Source organism: Rhineura floridana, chromosome 2 (genome assembly GCF_030035675.1).
Source record: "Rhineura floridana isolate rRhiFlo1 chromosome 2, rRhiFlo1.hap2, whole genome shotgun sequence".
In the NCBI taxonomy this organism is placed as follows: Eukaryota; Metazoa; Chordata; class Lepidosauria; order Squamata; family Rhineuridae; genus Rhineura; species Rhineura floridana.
This window is the reverse complement of record NC_084481.1, coordinates 12,490,629-12,506,469: the sequence shown is the minus strand read 5'-3', so window position 1 is coordinate 12,506,469 and position 15,841 is coordinate 12,490,629. Positions and strand designations below refer to the sequence as shown.

The 15,841-nt window shown below is 39.9% G+C and overlaps 1 protein-coding gene across 4 annotated transcripts in view; it reads left to right on the top strand.

The window, feature by feature from the left end:
- The window catches only part of PLEKHM3 (pleckstrin homology domain containing M3), a 102,189-nt gene that overhangs the window by 72,769 nt on the left and 13,579 nt on the right, over positions 1-15,841 (top strand). For 3 of the 4 annotated variants that reach the window (XM_061607820.1, XM_061607818.1, XM_061607819.1), the window contains one exon: positions 10,662-10,819. In XM_061607820.1, the coding sequence (XP_061463804.1) occupies positions 10,662-10,819 (158 nt within the window). The remainder of the gene's footprint in view (positions 1-10,661; positions 10,820-15,841) is intronic. The other variant, XM_061607821.1, reaches the window with a different exon arrangement.

Here is a 15,841-nt window from a genome sequence, read left to right as displayed (position 1 = left end):
CTCGCGCCCCCACCAATCGCACTTGCGAGGGTGTTGGGACTGAGAGAAGGGCCTCTCCTGAAGATCTCAGGGCCCGGGCAGGCTCGTATAGGGAGATACGGTATGACAAATGAGAAGAGAAATTTGGGGGTACACCAAAGAATGTTAGAAATTATATGGTGGGCTGCAAGCATGAGCCTAGAAATCTTGAGGGAAAGAAGAAAGAATCACAGGGGGATAAAATGGCGAATGTCAAGGCAGACAGGTGTTGGCACTGCAATTGCATTGTGGAGCTTATTGTGGTGCTACTGGCATCCACCATTTCAAGCCACATTGTTTACACTGACCTTATGGTTAAGGGGGAGGCCCTCTTATTTGTTTTAGTTTGACCCCCATGTGCACTTGGGTTTTCTGTGGATGCTAGGACATGAGGGTTGGTTCTTTTTCGCCTGCGCTTCATCACAAACTGCACATGCTTTCAAATTACAAAAGTGGATCTTGTCAGTATGGATTCCCACTCCTCCCCCTAGTCTTCCAAAAAGTAGAGTTTCATACATAAAACGTCTTTTGTTCCTGTGGTAGCCCGTTTTCCAGAGGGAAAGCATCTGACTTGGCAGAAGGGCACAGCCCAATGCAATATGCTTAGAAGGGATTCCTAAGATCAAAGTAGGATGCTTTTGATATACATAAAGCAAACAGAAAGTAAATCCTGCAAAGGAGGATAGAGACCTGTGTTTTAATTGAACTGCTTTTAATTTCAGAACTTGTCTAGAACTTAGTTACATCTTATCTTCCTATATTCCTATATTCTATTTTTCTAAGCATCATGCTTCTGCTTAGAAGTTTACAGGCAAGGAGGGCAAGGAGTGGGGAGGAAGAGGAGGGCAATGATGATGATAAGGGGACTGGTTGGGAGACCTGGCAGGCAGGTGGGCAAACAAGCAAGTGACCAGCAGCAAGGCCAAAAGGTAAGTGGGGAGTGGGAGGGAGGCTTTTTGACTGGGGGAGGGGGAGAGCTTCAACTACCAGTGTGTGTGCGGGGGATGCTCTGGCGACATATATGGGGAGAGGTTGGGGGGATTGGTGAGGGGGTGGGGAGATGGCTAGGGGCATCTGGCAGAGGGGGTGGGGAGAGTGCTAGGGGGTGCCTGGCAGATGGGATGGAGAAATGGCTTAGGGGGGCACCTGGCAGAGGAGGAGAGGCCTTGGTGATGCTGTAAGTTGGGGAGTAGGTGGGCTTTGCAAGCAAAGTAAGCAGGAGCAGCAGCCCCTAGTAATCAAATATTATTGAAGGGCAGTATAAAAATACCTATAATAATAAATAACATATTTTCCATAGTCACACATAATGCTAAACCAGGAATGGGAATCTTTGGCATTGCAGATGTTTTTGAAAACCATCTCCCATCAGCCCTAGCTACCATTCCCAACTGTCAGAAATGATGGAGGTTGTAGTCGAACACCATCTGCAGGGCCACAGGTTCCCCGTCCCTACACTACACCATGTTTTAGTATTTCAAGGACAGTCAGAGTGAGCTTTGGGCTCCCACGCTCCAACCCTCCCTCTCCTTTTCCAGAATAGTATGAGGACATCAGAAGCATCCATTTCCATTTTAGATTAATTGCAGTTTATCATTGCTTCCAAATCCTAAACTGTGGTTAACCTTAGCTATGGTTTGTTGAAACAAGCCGATTTCATGACCCATGGGTCATGAAATTGGCTTGCTTCAACAAACCATTGTTAAGATTAACCACAGTTTGCCTGGGTTCAAATGTCTCAATGAACTGCAGTAATCTAAAATGGAAGGAGAAGGGCCCAAACCTGAGGCTCAGTGCAGCTCATCCTGAACTCTAAACCATGGTTTAGGATTGCATGCAAACAAGGCCACTGTGGTAACAGAGCTTTAATTTACTATGCCTTCCATTTTGTTTCTATCATCATGGGCTTATACTTAGGCATGCCAGAAACTGAAACGGAATCAAAGTGTCCCAAATGATGAAGGGCTCTTGCCTTTGCTTATCCTTGAGAGCATGATCAGATTGAGGTGGATACAGTTTAGCATATACTCCAGTTACGTAGCAGTGTTGGAATACTCCATATCAGCGCAAGAAAGAATTGTTGCTCATCGGCTGCTGACTGAAGTTTTTCTAATCTTAAAACACTGTTGTTTTCTCTTTGTTTTTTAAAAAGGAATCTTATAAACAAAGACTGCAATCCTAGGAAATAAGTTCCATTAGTTATCAATAAACATTGCTTCAAGTTTTGATTTCTAAAGTACCATATATGGAAAAACCTAAGACTTCAATCCACAAACTTCTAAAAATGGCACAGTAAGAATCATTTTAGATGTTCAGAAGCAGTGCCACTTGAGACAGGTACAGGATTAGATGTTTGCTTCAGAGTCTCCCTGCAGATGAGAATGAGCATATGAGGGAGTTTCTGAACCGAGGAAATATTCAAGCATATAACCTGTCCCCACACACAGATGTTTTGGGCCAACTTCCAATGTATCTTTGAACTTGTGATTATATATTGGATTAAAACAAATAAGAGTATTGGCTGGATGCTATTGCTGTTGCTGTGGGTGTTGGGCCCGACAGCTGTCCCCTTGCTGACAGGTGGGACATTGGCATGGGCTGCCTGGGGGAAGAAGAAAAAAGACCACTGAAGCAGCCAGTGGCTGAGTAGTAGTTTCACAGGGGGAAGCTGTATACTATCATTGCTCCATTTCCAGGGTGATGTGGTCACGGCACAGTTTTCAGCTTGTAGTCCAAGAACATCTGGGGACTCAAATTCCCATCATTCCAGCCAGCTTAGCCACTGGTCAAGGGAACGTGGGAGGTGTAGTCCGACAACTTATCAGAATCCAAAGTTGAACACTGCTCTACAGCAGGGGTAGCCAATGTGGTGCCCTCCAGAGGCTGTTGGACTCCAACTCCCATCAGCCCCAGCCAGCATAGCCAATGGCTAGGAATGCTGGGTATTGTAGTTCAGCAATATCTGGAGGGCACCACATTTGCTACCTCTGCTCTACAAGCTCTAGATGTCTTGCCGCTCAAGAGTCTTCCCACCTTGCAGCACCATCTTGCAGACAGGGAGGGAAACTAGCAGAGAAGAGATGGCCTTGCTGCCTTATTTCAGGCAGCAGAGTCAAAGTGGAGCATAAGCAGGAGAACCTGGGGGCTACTGAACCCTACTTTGTATCTGAGGCCTAGGCTAAGAGGCTGTCTCCCTCCAGCCAGATGGAGGGAAAGTGCTGCTATAAAGTTCAAGCCAATATAAAAATGTGATATCTTTTTGGTAAAATAGTTCTTATTTACCATTTAGTGTAGATTTAATCCTTTAAGACAATTAGTGTTAAGACCATAAATGAAATATTGTGTGAAAGCCCCAAGACCAGAAGAGCAATCTTGTGTAATCAGTTCTTTGCTCTGATGTCTTGTGCCTAATGCCCAATAGTGATAGCATGCGTCTGGAATTTTAAACTACAGTTGGGTTGCCTACAGAAGTGCACTAGGTGCTATACACTTCTTATCTCATTTTATCCTCACAATTTTTTGTGAGGTAGGTGAGGGTGCAATAGAGTCACTTTCTCCAAGGCTAACCAGACAGCATTGTGGTTAAAATGGAAAGTTGAAGGTGAGTCTCCCATATCCAGGCCCAACATTTTATCAATTGCACCACAGTGCTGTAAGATAAGCAGGCAGAGATGTTGCTAGAAACATTAGTGTGTTTGTGACTGTACTCTGCACACTGCCCCAGTTCCTCCACTTCTTCCTTTGCTCATTTCTACATATACCACCCTATTCTGTCACCTGCGACCACTGCCTCTCGTTCCAGTCTGGGAAATGTGTGGTAGGGTACCACAATCCATGCTTTTCCTCCTCCTAGACTTAGCAAAATGCCAACTAGGTGGCACCTTAACACCCCCTGGCAGGACTGGTGTCCAGGGCACTAAGAAACAAATGATGTCAAGAATGTTTCCAAATCCAACACTCCCAGAATGTAGAAAGAAGTTTACAAGCCAACCAACCAGTATTTCCAAGGGAACTCTTTTTTAATAAATGTTATCTTCACGGAAATAATTCAGATCGTGAATGGACGGTTGCAGTTATAGCCTCTGTGTTGACTTATAAGGAGTCTTATCATCAACATGATGATAATGATTAACATACTGATTTACAAGGGTGGGGTTACCAGATATTTGTAGACTCTGCACTGTCTTCCCAGTGGCAATAGCACCTTGGTATGTATGCTTTGTCACCTCTTTACCTTCAATTATTAACCCTAACCTGCAACCTCACACAATACAGTGCAGCCTTATTAAAATTAAAGAGGGTAACTTCAGGCTTAACCTCTCTTTGTTGAACTCCACTTGCTTTTTCGTGGAGATATCTAGCTCAAGGTTAGCTGCTTTGAAGTAAAATCATTAGTAAAGACAAGTGTGTTCTTCGATATTTTTTTTACAAACGGGGGAGTTATGTGCCTGCAGTTATTCAGGTTTTTAAACTAAAAATTATTCCACAGCTACTCTATGGGGTTCCCTTATGGATTCACACATTCAATTCTACGGTTGAATCGGTTCTTTCCCTTTTTTTATGCCGAATTTTGGGTTTACCGAGATGTGTCCCAACAGCGGCCCTTAGACTAGAATGTGGTCTATCCTCTATTGAATGCCAAGCATGGATGATGGCTACCAATTATTGGGTTAGATTATCTTATGAACAGCCCCCGGGTTTCTTATCATAGTTTTGGAGCAATACCTTTACATCTAGTTGGAATAAAAAATTTAGGAGCGAACTTGCCTTGTTGGGTTTTTCCCGAGTATTTAGCCACACAAACTTCTACCTCGGCTAAATCTGATATTCGAACTCGTTTAAAGGACACAGACTCCCAAATTGCAATTACTATGGCCACAAAAATGTGCTCTCCTATCCACTTTAAATTACAGCCAGAGCCATTCAAATATGTTCCATATTTGGATTTTCTCACAATTCCAAAATTACGTCTAGCCTTTACTAAGGGTAGATTTAATTCCCTCCACTCCGCATTATTGATTGGGAGATATCAAGGTTTACCCTATGAAGAACGTGTTTGCCCCTGTGGGGAAGGTAGTATCGAAACACTCTATCATGTCATGTTTGACTGCCCTATATATGAAGCTGTACGTTGTAAATTTCTATCTGTTGAAATGGAAAGTATTACACGGGTAGTCCCCAATAATAAGCTGGTTTATTTAATTACAGGAATTAAGAAAGAAACTACAATGAAGGTTGCGAATTTTATATATGCAGCGCAATTGTTAAGATTGGAATTTTTACTTACTTAACAAATGTATTTTATGGATGTAAATGCTGAACTGAAATGTATGGTCTCTTGCTTTATATTTTTCCTTTTATTACTTTTACTGTTATATACCTGTAACAAGACGGGTCTTTGACCGCAAATAAACTAAACTAAACTAAACTAGTAAAGACAAGTGTTATCTGTGAGCTAGCAAATCAGGGTCAATCACAGAAATGTGATATGCCACCTGCTAACGTTATTTTATACTATATAATTCTGCCTCCACGTTTGCTTTAAATGGCAGGCTTTTAATTCACTATCTTTTTGAGGCATTTTTAAAGCTTCCTTAATTTTAAACAAGTCAAGAGAGAGAGTGCCTGCCTACTGACCCAAACATTAGTTCAGTAGACAAGGTAATTTGGATTAAAGTCTCAGCTCTGCCATTAAGTTACTGGGTAGCTTTGAGGTAGTTACATATCTCTTGATTTCACAATTCCCTAACTCAGAGAAGACTCAAATTAAGGCCAAACATGATGGAATCAATGTAAAGGTCGCTGAAAGTGCTTGTATGTGGTGGTGACTCCACCTAAGATGTGAAAGCTGCTTGCCACATCGATTCCTCCGATGATACAGAGAGAGAGAGAACCTTGCCCACCCCCCGCAGAGAGTACGACTCTTCAGAGCCACACACATTCCTGGTAGTTGCTGGTGCTGATGTGGAGACTTTCCATGCTGCATCCCTTCACATGATATGGTCCCATGTGAAGCTGCTACAACATGGCAACATTTATCTGCTTGTAGCAACCATAACATTTCAGTTGGCCATGTGATTCATAACACAAAAACTAAACATTTAGCATACTCTGGATATATTGCTGAGGCTGATCAAGCTGAAGAAACGTGGTTAGTTAGTAAGCTTATTTAAGGTGCATTTCTGCCCACAGTTATTTAGAGGAGGGGAGGGGAAGCCTCACTGACTTCAGTGGGATCTGTGCAAGGATAATACTGCACAGGCTTGCAGCCATGTTCAGAAAATATAGGTGCAATATTTGCTTTCTAAGTCAATGTTTTTCCCCTGAAGTTCTCACCATGTATTGATTTAGCTCTCTAGTTGTACTTTGACTATGTTAGGCGTATGCCTAATACATTGTGAAGATGCAGAGATAACATTCTTTGTATAGTACAACTTTCAGTGAGACATTAGAAGCCATTTGTGCTCATTTCTCCAATGCACAGTTTTTGTAAACAGCAGCTTTGGCTGTAAAGTGTTTCTGAGTAGCAAATATTCCCTCCTTCTTAGAGGCACTAAGTAAATTTAACAGATACTTGGAGTACATTGTGGTAACTAATAGGCAAGTAAATCCCATACTGTACTCAAGAGGGTATAGTATTGTGTAAAACAGCTTTATTAAAAATTACAACATCTTATTAAAACATTTGTACAATGTAAAACATACATTAAATGCTGCATTGCCTGTTACTGCATCATATCCATAATATTAAAACTGTTTAGCAGTGCAATCCTAAACATGCTTACTCACAAGGAAGTCCCACTGCAGCCTACAATTATCAACTCAAACACTAATAATGCAGTAATATTTTAATTTATTTATTTTATATATTTCTATTTTCCCCTTCTGTGTAAAACATTTCCAGGAAGTAATAAAATACATGCTTGCTATTTTGCAAACAAATGTAGGTAAAATTATCAACTGTACAACTCTCAACGCAGGTTTGCTTTTAAAAAGCCAACAAAACCTCTCAGTTGCTGGATTTGTTCTTACTAGCTAGTCATCCTCATAAATCCAAGTAGAAGACGTTATCCATCTTCCAGGCTCTCAAAAACAAAAAGATCACTAAGTTAAAATGCCTTCAAATTCTCTGTTCCTGAATTTTAGAAGACACTTATTAAACACATTAATGTAATTGAACCCTTATGTCCTATCATTAACGTGTCTGCTGTTTCTTGTGTTTCCTCATTTTTGTTTTGGACATCATTTCCCCTTAACCAGTTTAGACTTTTTCATTACCCAAATTAATTAAGGAAGAGATTTATTACAAGTTGCTTACAACATCTACTATAACAGTATCAGACTCCTGGCCTTGAACCACACCTTCATGCAGGGACCTTTTTGAATTGTTTAAGGTCCAGCGTGAGGGCATCTTTCTATAGCAGGACACAGTAAGTGCATCACCTTTCCCTGCAACACAAACAGATGTCCAATCTGCATGGCTAGCAATAACATTTCAGTTTCCTGCTGCCACAGATGTTCTTTTAAGAATGAGGGCTTTTCAGTATTTCCATTCCGTGGCAGCAACCCAAGCTGTTCCCATGAACTTCCTTTCCTGCCTACATTTTTCCATGTAGTGTTTGTGACACAATTTAAGCCTACAGAAATACATTTGGTATAAGAAAATCATTTAGTATAAGTGACATGAGCATTCTAATGGAATGTGTATTTCCCAGTTTTGCTTTGAGATTTGAATCTTAAAGCATCTTAAAGACTAACAGATTTATTGCGTAGGGTTTTCATGAACTACAGTACAGTAAATGCATGAAGGTTATCCTGTGTTGCAGGTGTGTATCTGTGTGCGTGTACACACACACATTCAGTTTGGAAAGAAATTGTAAATACTGAGGTCAGGGAAATGAAACAAAAAATACAGGCACAATGATGATTACGTAATTACCAGTAGTCATTCACAAAACAGTTGTTTTGGCATCGGTAACAGGACAGTCAAAATTTCGAGTCCAGTAGCATATGGCTTCAAACAATAAGAATGCTAGTACTAAGTCATATGGAGGTGGGAATCTTGCACATTTAAGCAAACATTCAAATATGGCTGTCCATGTACTAGGGCCATTGCATGTCTCTTAAATTATTGATTTTTTAAAAAGAGATAGTATCTTAACTTGCACTATAGTTCTGTGTGAAATTAGGCTGCTACCCTTCTCTTCCTGAAGCATGGATACCAGTTATTCTAAGTAGAGTTTGATGAGTATGATACGCAGGTTTTTCACAATAATACTAAGATTGATCATTTGGCCTGGTCAAATATGAAAGTGTGGTCTGTATACGTTAAACTTTGAATGCTCCCCAGCTAGGGTGTAATTGAACCAATGTATGAAAATGTTAGTTCAGTTGAAACGTCATTGAACTTTTATTGAATAATGTGTCTATTTATCCAGCAAAGAGGAAAAGGTATCCTAGTCTTTAACCAACTTTCACTGGTGGTAGTGTGGATGATTTTCAGGAGGGGAGATAGGACCTACAACATAAAATGAGACAGGGATGCACCCGAACCTTAAGAACATAAGAAGAGCCCTACTGGATCAGGCCAATGGCCCATCTAGTCCAGCATCCTGTTCTCACAGTTGCCAACCAGGTGCCTGAGGGAAGCCCGCAAGCAGGACCCGAGTGCAAGAACACTCTCCCCTCCTGAGGCTTACGGCAACTGGTTTTCAGAAGCATACTGCTTCTGACTAGGGTGGCAGAGCACAGCCATCATAGCTAGTAGCCATTGATAGCCCTGTCCTCCATGAATTTGTCTAATCTTCTTTTAAAGCCATCCAAGCTGGTGGCCATTACTGCATCTCGTGGGAGCAAATTCCATAGTTTAACTATGGAACTAACCTTCAAAGTTCCTCCTTGAATCCAGAAATGTGGGACACTACTGCCCGGTCACAAATATACCCCTTCTTGAGCAAGGTGATCAAGAGGGCAGTGGCCATGCAGCTTTAGGCATTCTTGGATTAAGCTGATTATTTAGACCCATTTGGGCACTGAAATAGCTTTGGTTGCCCTGACTGATGAGCTATATCAGAAGGAGGACAGTGATCCTGCTTTTGACACCATTGACCATGGTATCCTTCTGGACTAGCTGTGTGGGTTGGGGATGAGAAGCCCAGCGATAGGGTGGTTCTATCTGCAGGTAAGGTTCTAGAGGAAGGCTTTGACAGTTATCCCTGGCAGGTATGCCTTGGAGTTCTGCAGGGTTTTATTGTGTCCTCTGTGCTTTTTAACATCAATATGAAGCCATTGGGGGTGATCATCAAGCTATGGGGTGAAATGTCACCAGTATGCTGATGACACCCAATTTTGTCATCTGAATTGTGTGAAGCTGTGTAGCTGCTTGACCAGTGTTTGGTAGCATTAATGGGCTGGATGAGGGCAAATAAATTGAAGCTAAATTCTGACAAGACAGAGGTGCAGTGGCAGATGGTTCTCAAGTCTGGGAATTAGGTAGACAGCCTGTTCTAATGGTGGGGTTTCATCCCCCCTAAAAGATCAGGTTCATAGTCTGTGGGTACTCCTAGATGCCATGTCACTGGAAGCCTAGGTAGCTCCAGGAATTTGGAGTACCTGTTTCCAGCTACAGCTGGCTGGCTAGCTATACTCATTCCTGGACAGGGATAGCCTGGCCAATGTGATCTATACTGTAGCAACCTCCTCTCTAGACTCTTCAATTCACTCTAGTTGGAACTGCTCTTGAAGAGAGTTCAGAAGCTGCAGGTGTAGTGCAAGATGCAACTGCCAGAATTTTGTTGGATGTGGTGTCAGGGGATTGCATAACACTGGCCTGCAAAGATTTGCACTTGCTTCCAATTAACTACCAAGCTAATTGAAGGTTTTGGCCTTGACATACAAAGCCTTAAACATCTTGGGACCCTATTATCTCAGGGAGTCCCTCTCCCCATATCAGTCTGCTCATGACTTGACATAGGGGGGAGGCCCTACTGGTAGTTCCCGTCTTGAGGATATATTCCCAAGAGGAGGGCCTTCCCAGTAATAGAACGCCAGTTGTGGAACATACTTCCCCTAAAGGTTTGCCTGGTGTCAACATTGTTCAGCTTTGGGTGCTAGTTGAATACTTGTCTTTTCCATCAGGCTTTTTAGCATGTGCGTGTGTATGTGCGTGAGCTTGCAGCGTGTGCACCTAGATTCCAAGAACTGACAGATGGATCCGTTGTTTTAAAAAGAGAATATCATACCCTTCATCGTAAAACCCCACAATGGATGTATCACAACAATAATACATAAAACAATACATGATAAAGCAATAAAATAATATTAGTAAAATAAAAACAAGCATTAGATGTAAATGGACTAAGCAATCTGATTTTACCCATCTTCAAACAGGTGTAAAATTGCCTCTTTATGTTCTGTGATCTTATTTCCATAGGACAGTTTTATCTGTTTAATTTGGCATTCTTGAATCTGAATTCACTATATTGTATGATTTACCCCACTTTGCAGCACCCCATCAGTGTTTAGGACTCGCATGGGTTGTTTTAATTTACTCTGAAATAGTTTGGTAATGAAACACACTGATATCCCATTATTTGTGTTGCCAATTCTTGATTATTGTGACTCTCTTTTCTGTTGCCTTTCAGGTTATTGAAGGGAAGCTGGCTCCTTTTCTTGGGAAGGTAATCAAATTTGCTACTTCCCATGTGTACAGCTGCAGTCTTTGTAGTCAAAAGGGATTTATTTGCGAGATCTGTAACAATGGCGAGATCCTGTACCCTTTTGAAGACATTTCTACAAGCAGGTAAAGAATTATGATTTCATGTGTTGTGTGCACCTGTAACCTTTTTCTATGGTACAGTAATCATAACAGGGCCGACCCAATCATAGGCAAGAGTCCAGCTTGATTTCCCTCCTGTCTATGTGGAGACCTCTTCTAAAGGCCAAGCTAGACATGACATTAAATGTATCTTTGTACCAATGGGGGCTTTCTTCTCATTGGAAATAACAGCTTCAAAAGAGCAGTTTTCATCTGGACTGCAGCAAGGGAGGAAAATGTTATTTGCATATACAGCCAGTATGTGGTATGTACCATCATGTTTCTTTTTTTTTTCTTTTTTTGGTAATCCAAAGTGTTTTATTAAAAGAAAATGAGCCCATGGACAATTCCTTATTACAAAGAATCTCCATTAAGAATATTTGAAACAATTAGCTATAAGATAATTTCGAAGTTACATCTTATTTCCAGTATGTGAGTATTTTTTTTTTTACAATAATTTTTATTCAAATTTTCATAAAACATACAAAACAAAATCATAAAACATTCAAAGACAAAAAACAAAACAAAAATGATTAAACAAAAAAATAAAATGTTGACTTCCCATTTGTCGCAGATCAAATCAGTTGTAGGTCTACAATATATAACAATCCTCTCTCTTAAATTATATTATAAAATCACTTTCCTCCAGTAGTTATCTTAATTAATCATCAAATCTCATAAACATTACTTTATTCTTTCCACAAAAAGTCAAAGAGAGGTTTCAATTCTTTAAGAAATATATCTATCAATTTTTCTCCAAATAAACATGTCGATTAATCCATCTCGTTAATAATAATAATAATCTTATTGTCATAACCATAGTCCAAATAAACATATTGATTAATCCATCTCATCAAAATCTGTTAGGTCCAATAATTTCAATAGCCATTATTCCATTATCCCTATTAATTCCATCTTCCATCTTCAATAGTCCTGTTAAGTCCAGTAATTTCAGTGTCCAATCTTCCATTATCAGTATTCCATAATAATCTTGCTGTCATAGCCATAGTCATATAATAAGAGTCTGATGGGAATTTCCTCTATCCCAAATATTTTCTTGCCATCAATTCTGAATAAGTTGCTGAAATATTGTTGTAAAGTCATATCTGTGTTCTTCTTTTTTACAAAATGCTCTGGCTCATCTCTTGAGAGTTTTTCCATTGTCACATGGCTGCAGTTAATTCCATAGATTTTCTCTATATCAAGCTCCATCACGTCATTCCAGTCCAGAAGATTATCCAAGCCATTGATAACTTTATCTCTAATATCTTCATTAATTTCTTCAGAGATAACGTTAAATTCCAAACAGTAGATTTTATTTCTAATATCCATAAACTCCAGATCTTTTTCCAATTCCACATTTGTTCCAATCTCCAGGGCTTGTATCTTCCCTTTATTTTTTCTTTTCTCATCTCTGATCTCATTCTCCTCTCTCACAGGATCCCCTATTTCTTTAAACTCCTGCGTCATTTTGCTCAGTTCAATTTTCAGCTCCTTACTGCCCTGTCGCAGGGTTTGTTTCGTTATCTCAATCTCATCCATTATTTTCTGAAACATAATTACTTCCAGATTCTCAGCCACTTTCTTGATTGCCATTTTTAAAACCACGAAAACAAAACAAAGCAAAAATAAAGAAGAACCACTTCTTATTTCAGTAACAATTGGGTTAATATTCCAGGCTTGATGACATCACAGTATAAACAGAGCAGTCTGCCTTATCTCTCTATGTTCAAGAACACAAAACAAATTTAGTTCCCAGCATCAAAACAGTTAGTGGCGTCGTGAAGAAGCAGATTCGTCAAAATAAAATAGACCAAAAAGAGAATAGTCCCAGACAATATAATGTTCCTCGGAATAGAAATCCCTCTTCTGTTTATATCTTTAGAATGCACTTCCAGGACAGCTTTTTGCAATAGAAACAGAGATAAGCTGTTAATTTCGTGAATAACAGAGAAGAGTTATAGCTCACCCAGAAGTTCTTTAAAGCTGATTCATTTGACAAATCTCTTTTTGCTGCAACAATTTAAACCAAGTAAAAAAAATAATAGAAAGAAGGGTGCTTGCCTGTTAGTCCATTTTCTCTTTGAAGAAAAGATAAACGTATCGCATTAATCAGATAGAGCTTGTTCGGAAGTCCGTCCGGCATTGCTGGCTGGACCTTTTCTCATAAATTAATGAAATCCAGTCCTCCCAACAAAAACAGGCTTTTGAGGTTGATCTCTACGTTTGTCCCTGCCCGGGAGAAATTTCATCAGTCAAAAAAAAAATGTTCTGACTGATTTATATCTGAATAAGCTTCTTTTGAGGCGGGAGCCCGTCTCAAAAGCAGGCACAAGCGAAGTCACCCTTCCCGGAAGTCTGTACCATCATGTTTCTGTCTACTTCAACACACGTACATGCGCCAGGCAACTGGAGTTAATCACCACTCCCTGTTGTGTGTAAATGCTGAGGACTAGACACATGTAGTTAGGACAAGCACAACAAAGCACACAAAGGGGCCTTAAAAGAAGGCTTGTGAACTCTAGAGGGACGTTCACAATCTTGCACTGAAATTTCTTAAGATATTTATTTTCCAGTAGTGTGGATCAGAGGCCCCAGGCAAGGGAATGTTAGTGGGAGCTGCCATGTCCCTATCCCAAGCCAACATGTTGCAAGGATATTTTAAGTTTTGGAAGGGAGTGGTAGGTATCCAGACTCCCTCTTCTCTTGGCCCCCTTTACATATGGCAAGCCTAAGGCCTGACTATAGGAGAGGAGGCATTTCACAGTTGCCTTTGACCAGTCATTAGTAGTGCATTGGCAACTGCTAGGCAGCAGCTGAGTGCTTTCTCTGAGTCCTGTTGCATATTGGACTCAAGACGTTATATGAAGGTTAGATAAAGAAGCTGACCAGGCCACACATAAGAGCTGATTCATACATGTATGGTCATCCCTTGTTTTGACTGCATATCATGCATGCCTGTGTGAATAAGGCATTGCATTGCAAATAAACTCCACAGATAAAATGACTGTGTCACCTCGGACACTGTTTTTCAACAGAGTGTCCAGGAGTGAATAATTAGCAACTGATTTTTGTACATGCATGATGTTGATCCTCCCTTACACCCTGTTGTCAGTCTGCGAGATGACTAGGATTATTTTGTTAGCATACTTTGTTGAGAGTTGATTTTCTTCACAGCTGGGAGAAAAGTTCTGGGCCAATGCAGCCACTGCCAATTTTTACTGAGATTTCTGACTGACACTTCTTTTACTGCTAATATTTGTCCTGTCTTTTCCTGGATTTCTTACCAGTGTTTGTTTTATAATGTGAAATCAAATCCCTGAACATAGATTAAATTAGGTGTGTTGCACAAGCATGTAAATACTACATAAGAAAGATAGCTTCAGCAGTCGCCAAGTTTAGCTTGATAGTTATAAATTTTAAGAAAAATAAGCAGAAAGAGTTTTTATAAATTTTACCTGAATCTCAAAGTGAAGCAAATTTTTGCCACTAATTTTATTATCTGTTTAACTCGTTTCTATATGAAATTTATATACGGTAGTTATGTGGTTTTAATTATCTAAGATTTATATTGTTGCTCCTTTGAACTTAGTTATAATTATAACTTCAAGTCTATTTTAACTTTGATCATGATATATACTTATTATGATGTTTGTAGTTTAAAATTTACTTAATCTCATCCATTCCCATGTAATTTAAAATGTGTTTATTTATGGTTGGTCTTGTGACCATAATAAAGTGATGATGATGATGATACATAAGAAAGAAAAGAGAATACTTGAAAAAGAAAGGAAAGTTGTGAATGAAAAGCCCTTAGAGGAACTAAGATGAAGTCTATGTAGGACTAGAGACTGATGAGGATAATGAAGGGGCAAAATATTTGATGTAAAAAAGCTTCCCACTAATGGGCTCATGTAGTTTCTCTGCAGAATGGTTTGGTTAGTTACTCTGGGCGCTTACTGTGCCTTCAAATGCCTTGGTGTTCTGAAATCTTCAACGTCTATAGAGAATTTGCAGTACATCTCAGATCAGTGATATCTGAGGATAAGAACTGCTTTTGGTGCTTCCAGTGGCAGCCAGGAATATATCTGTGTGCATGTACAATACAAGCAGTATTTAGTAAAATTGATATAACCGCATCATTTTCAAAATAATATTTAATACTGCTGTACCCAGTGAAGTAGTGTCAGTAGCATAGTGAATTAGCGTGATCCATTACTTTCTTTTTATTTGCCAGTTAGCTGGAATATTACTTGTCTGTTTATTGGATAATTTACCTTTGCTGAGTCATTAACCAAAATGGAGACAATAGTCAAAAAATCAGAAGAAGGCTAGGACTGGGGAGTGCAGCTATGAGAGAACTAGAAAAGATCCTCAAATGCAAAGATGTATCCCTGAACACTAAAGTCAGGATCATTCAGGCCATGGTAGTCCCAATCTCTGTGTATGGATGTGAAAGCTGGACATTGAAAAAAGCGGGTAAGAGAAAAATCAACTCATTTGAGATGTGGTGTTGGAGGAGAGCTTTGCACATACCATGGACTGCGAAAAAGACAAATAATTGGGTGTTAGAGCAAATTAAACCAGAACTATCACTAGAAGCTAAAATGATGAAACGGAGGTTATCATACTTTGGACACATGAGAAGACCTGATTCACTAGAAAAGACCATAATGCTAGGAAAAACAGAAGGGAGTAGAAAAAGAGGAAGGCCAAACTGATTCCATAAAGGAAGCCACAGACCTGAACTTACAAGATCTGAACGGGGTGGTTCACGACAGATGCTCTTAGAGGTGACTGATTCATAGGGTCGCCATAAGTCGTAATCTACTTGAAGGCACATAACAATAACAACAATTACATTTTTTTTATTTGCCAGTTAGCTGGAATATTACTCGTCTGTTTATTGGATAATTGTCCTTTGCTGACGTGGGGTGGGAAGGGGGTGGTGGTGACAACAGGTTGTCCATTAATATATTTTGTAGTCTATTTTTTAAATAGGCATCC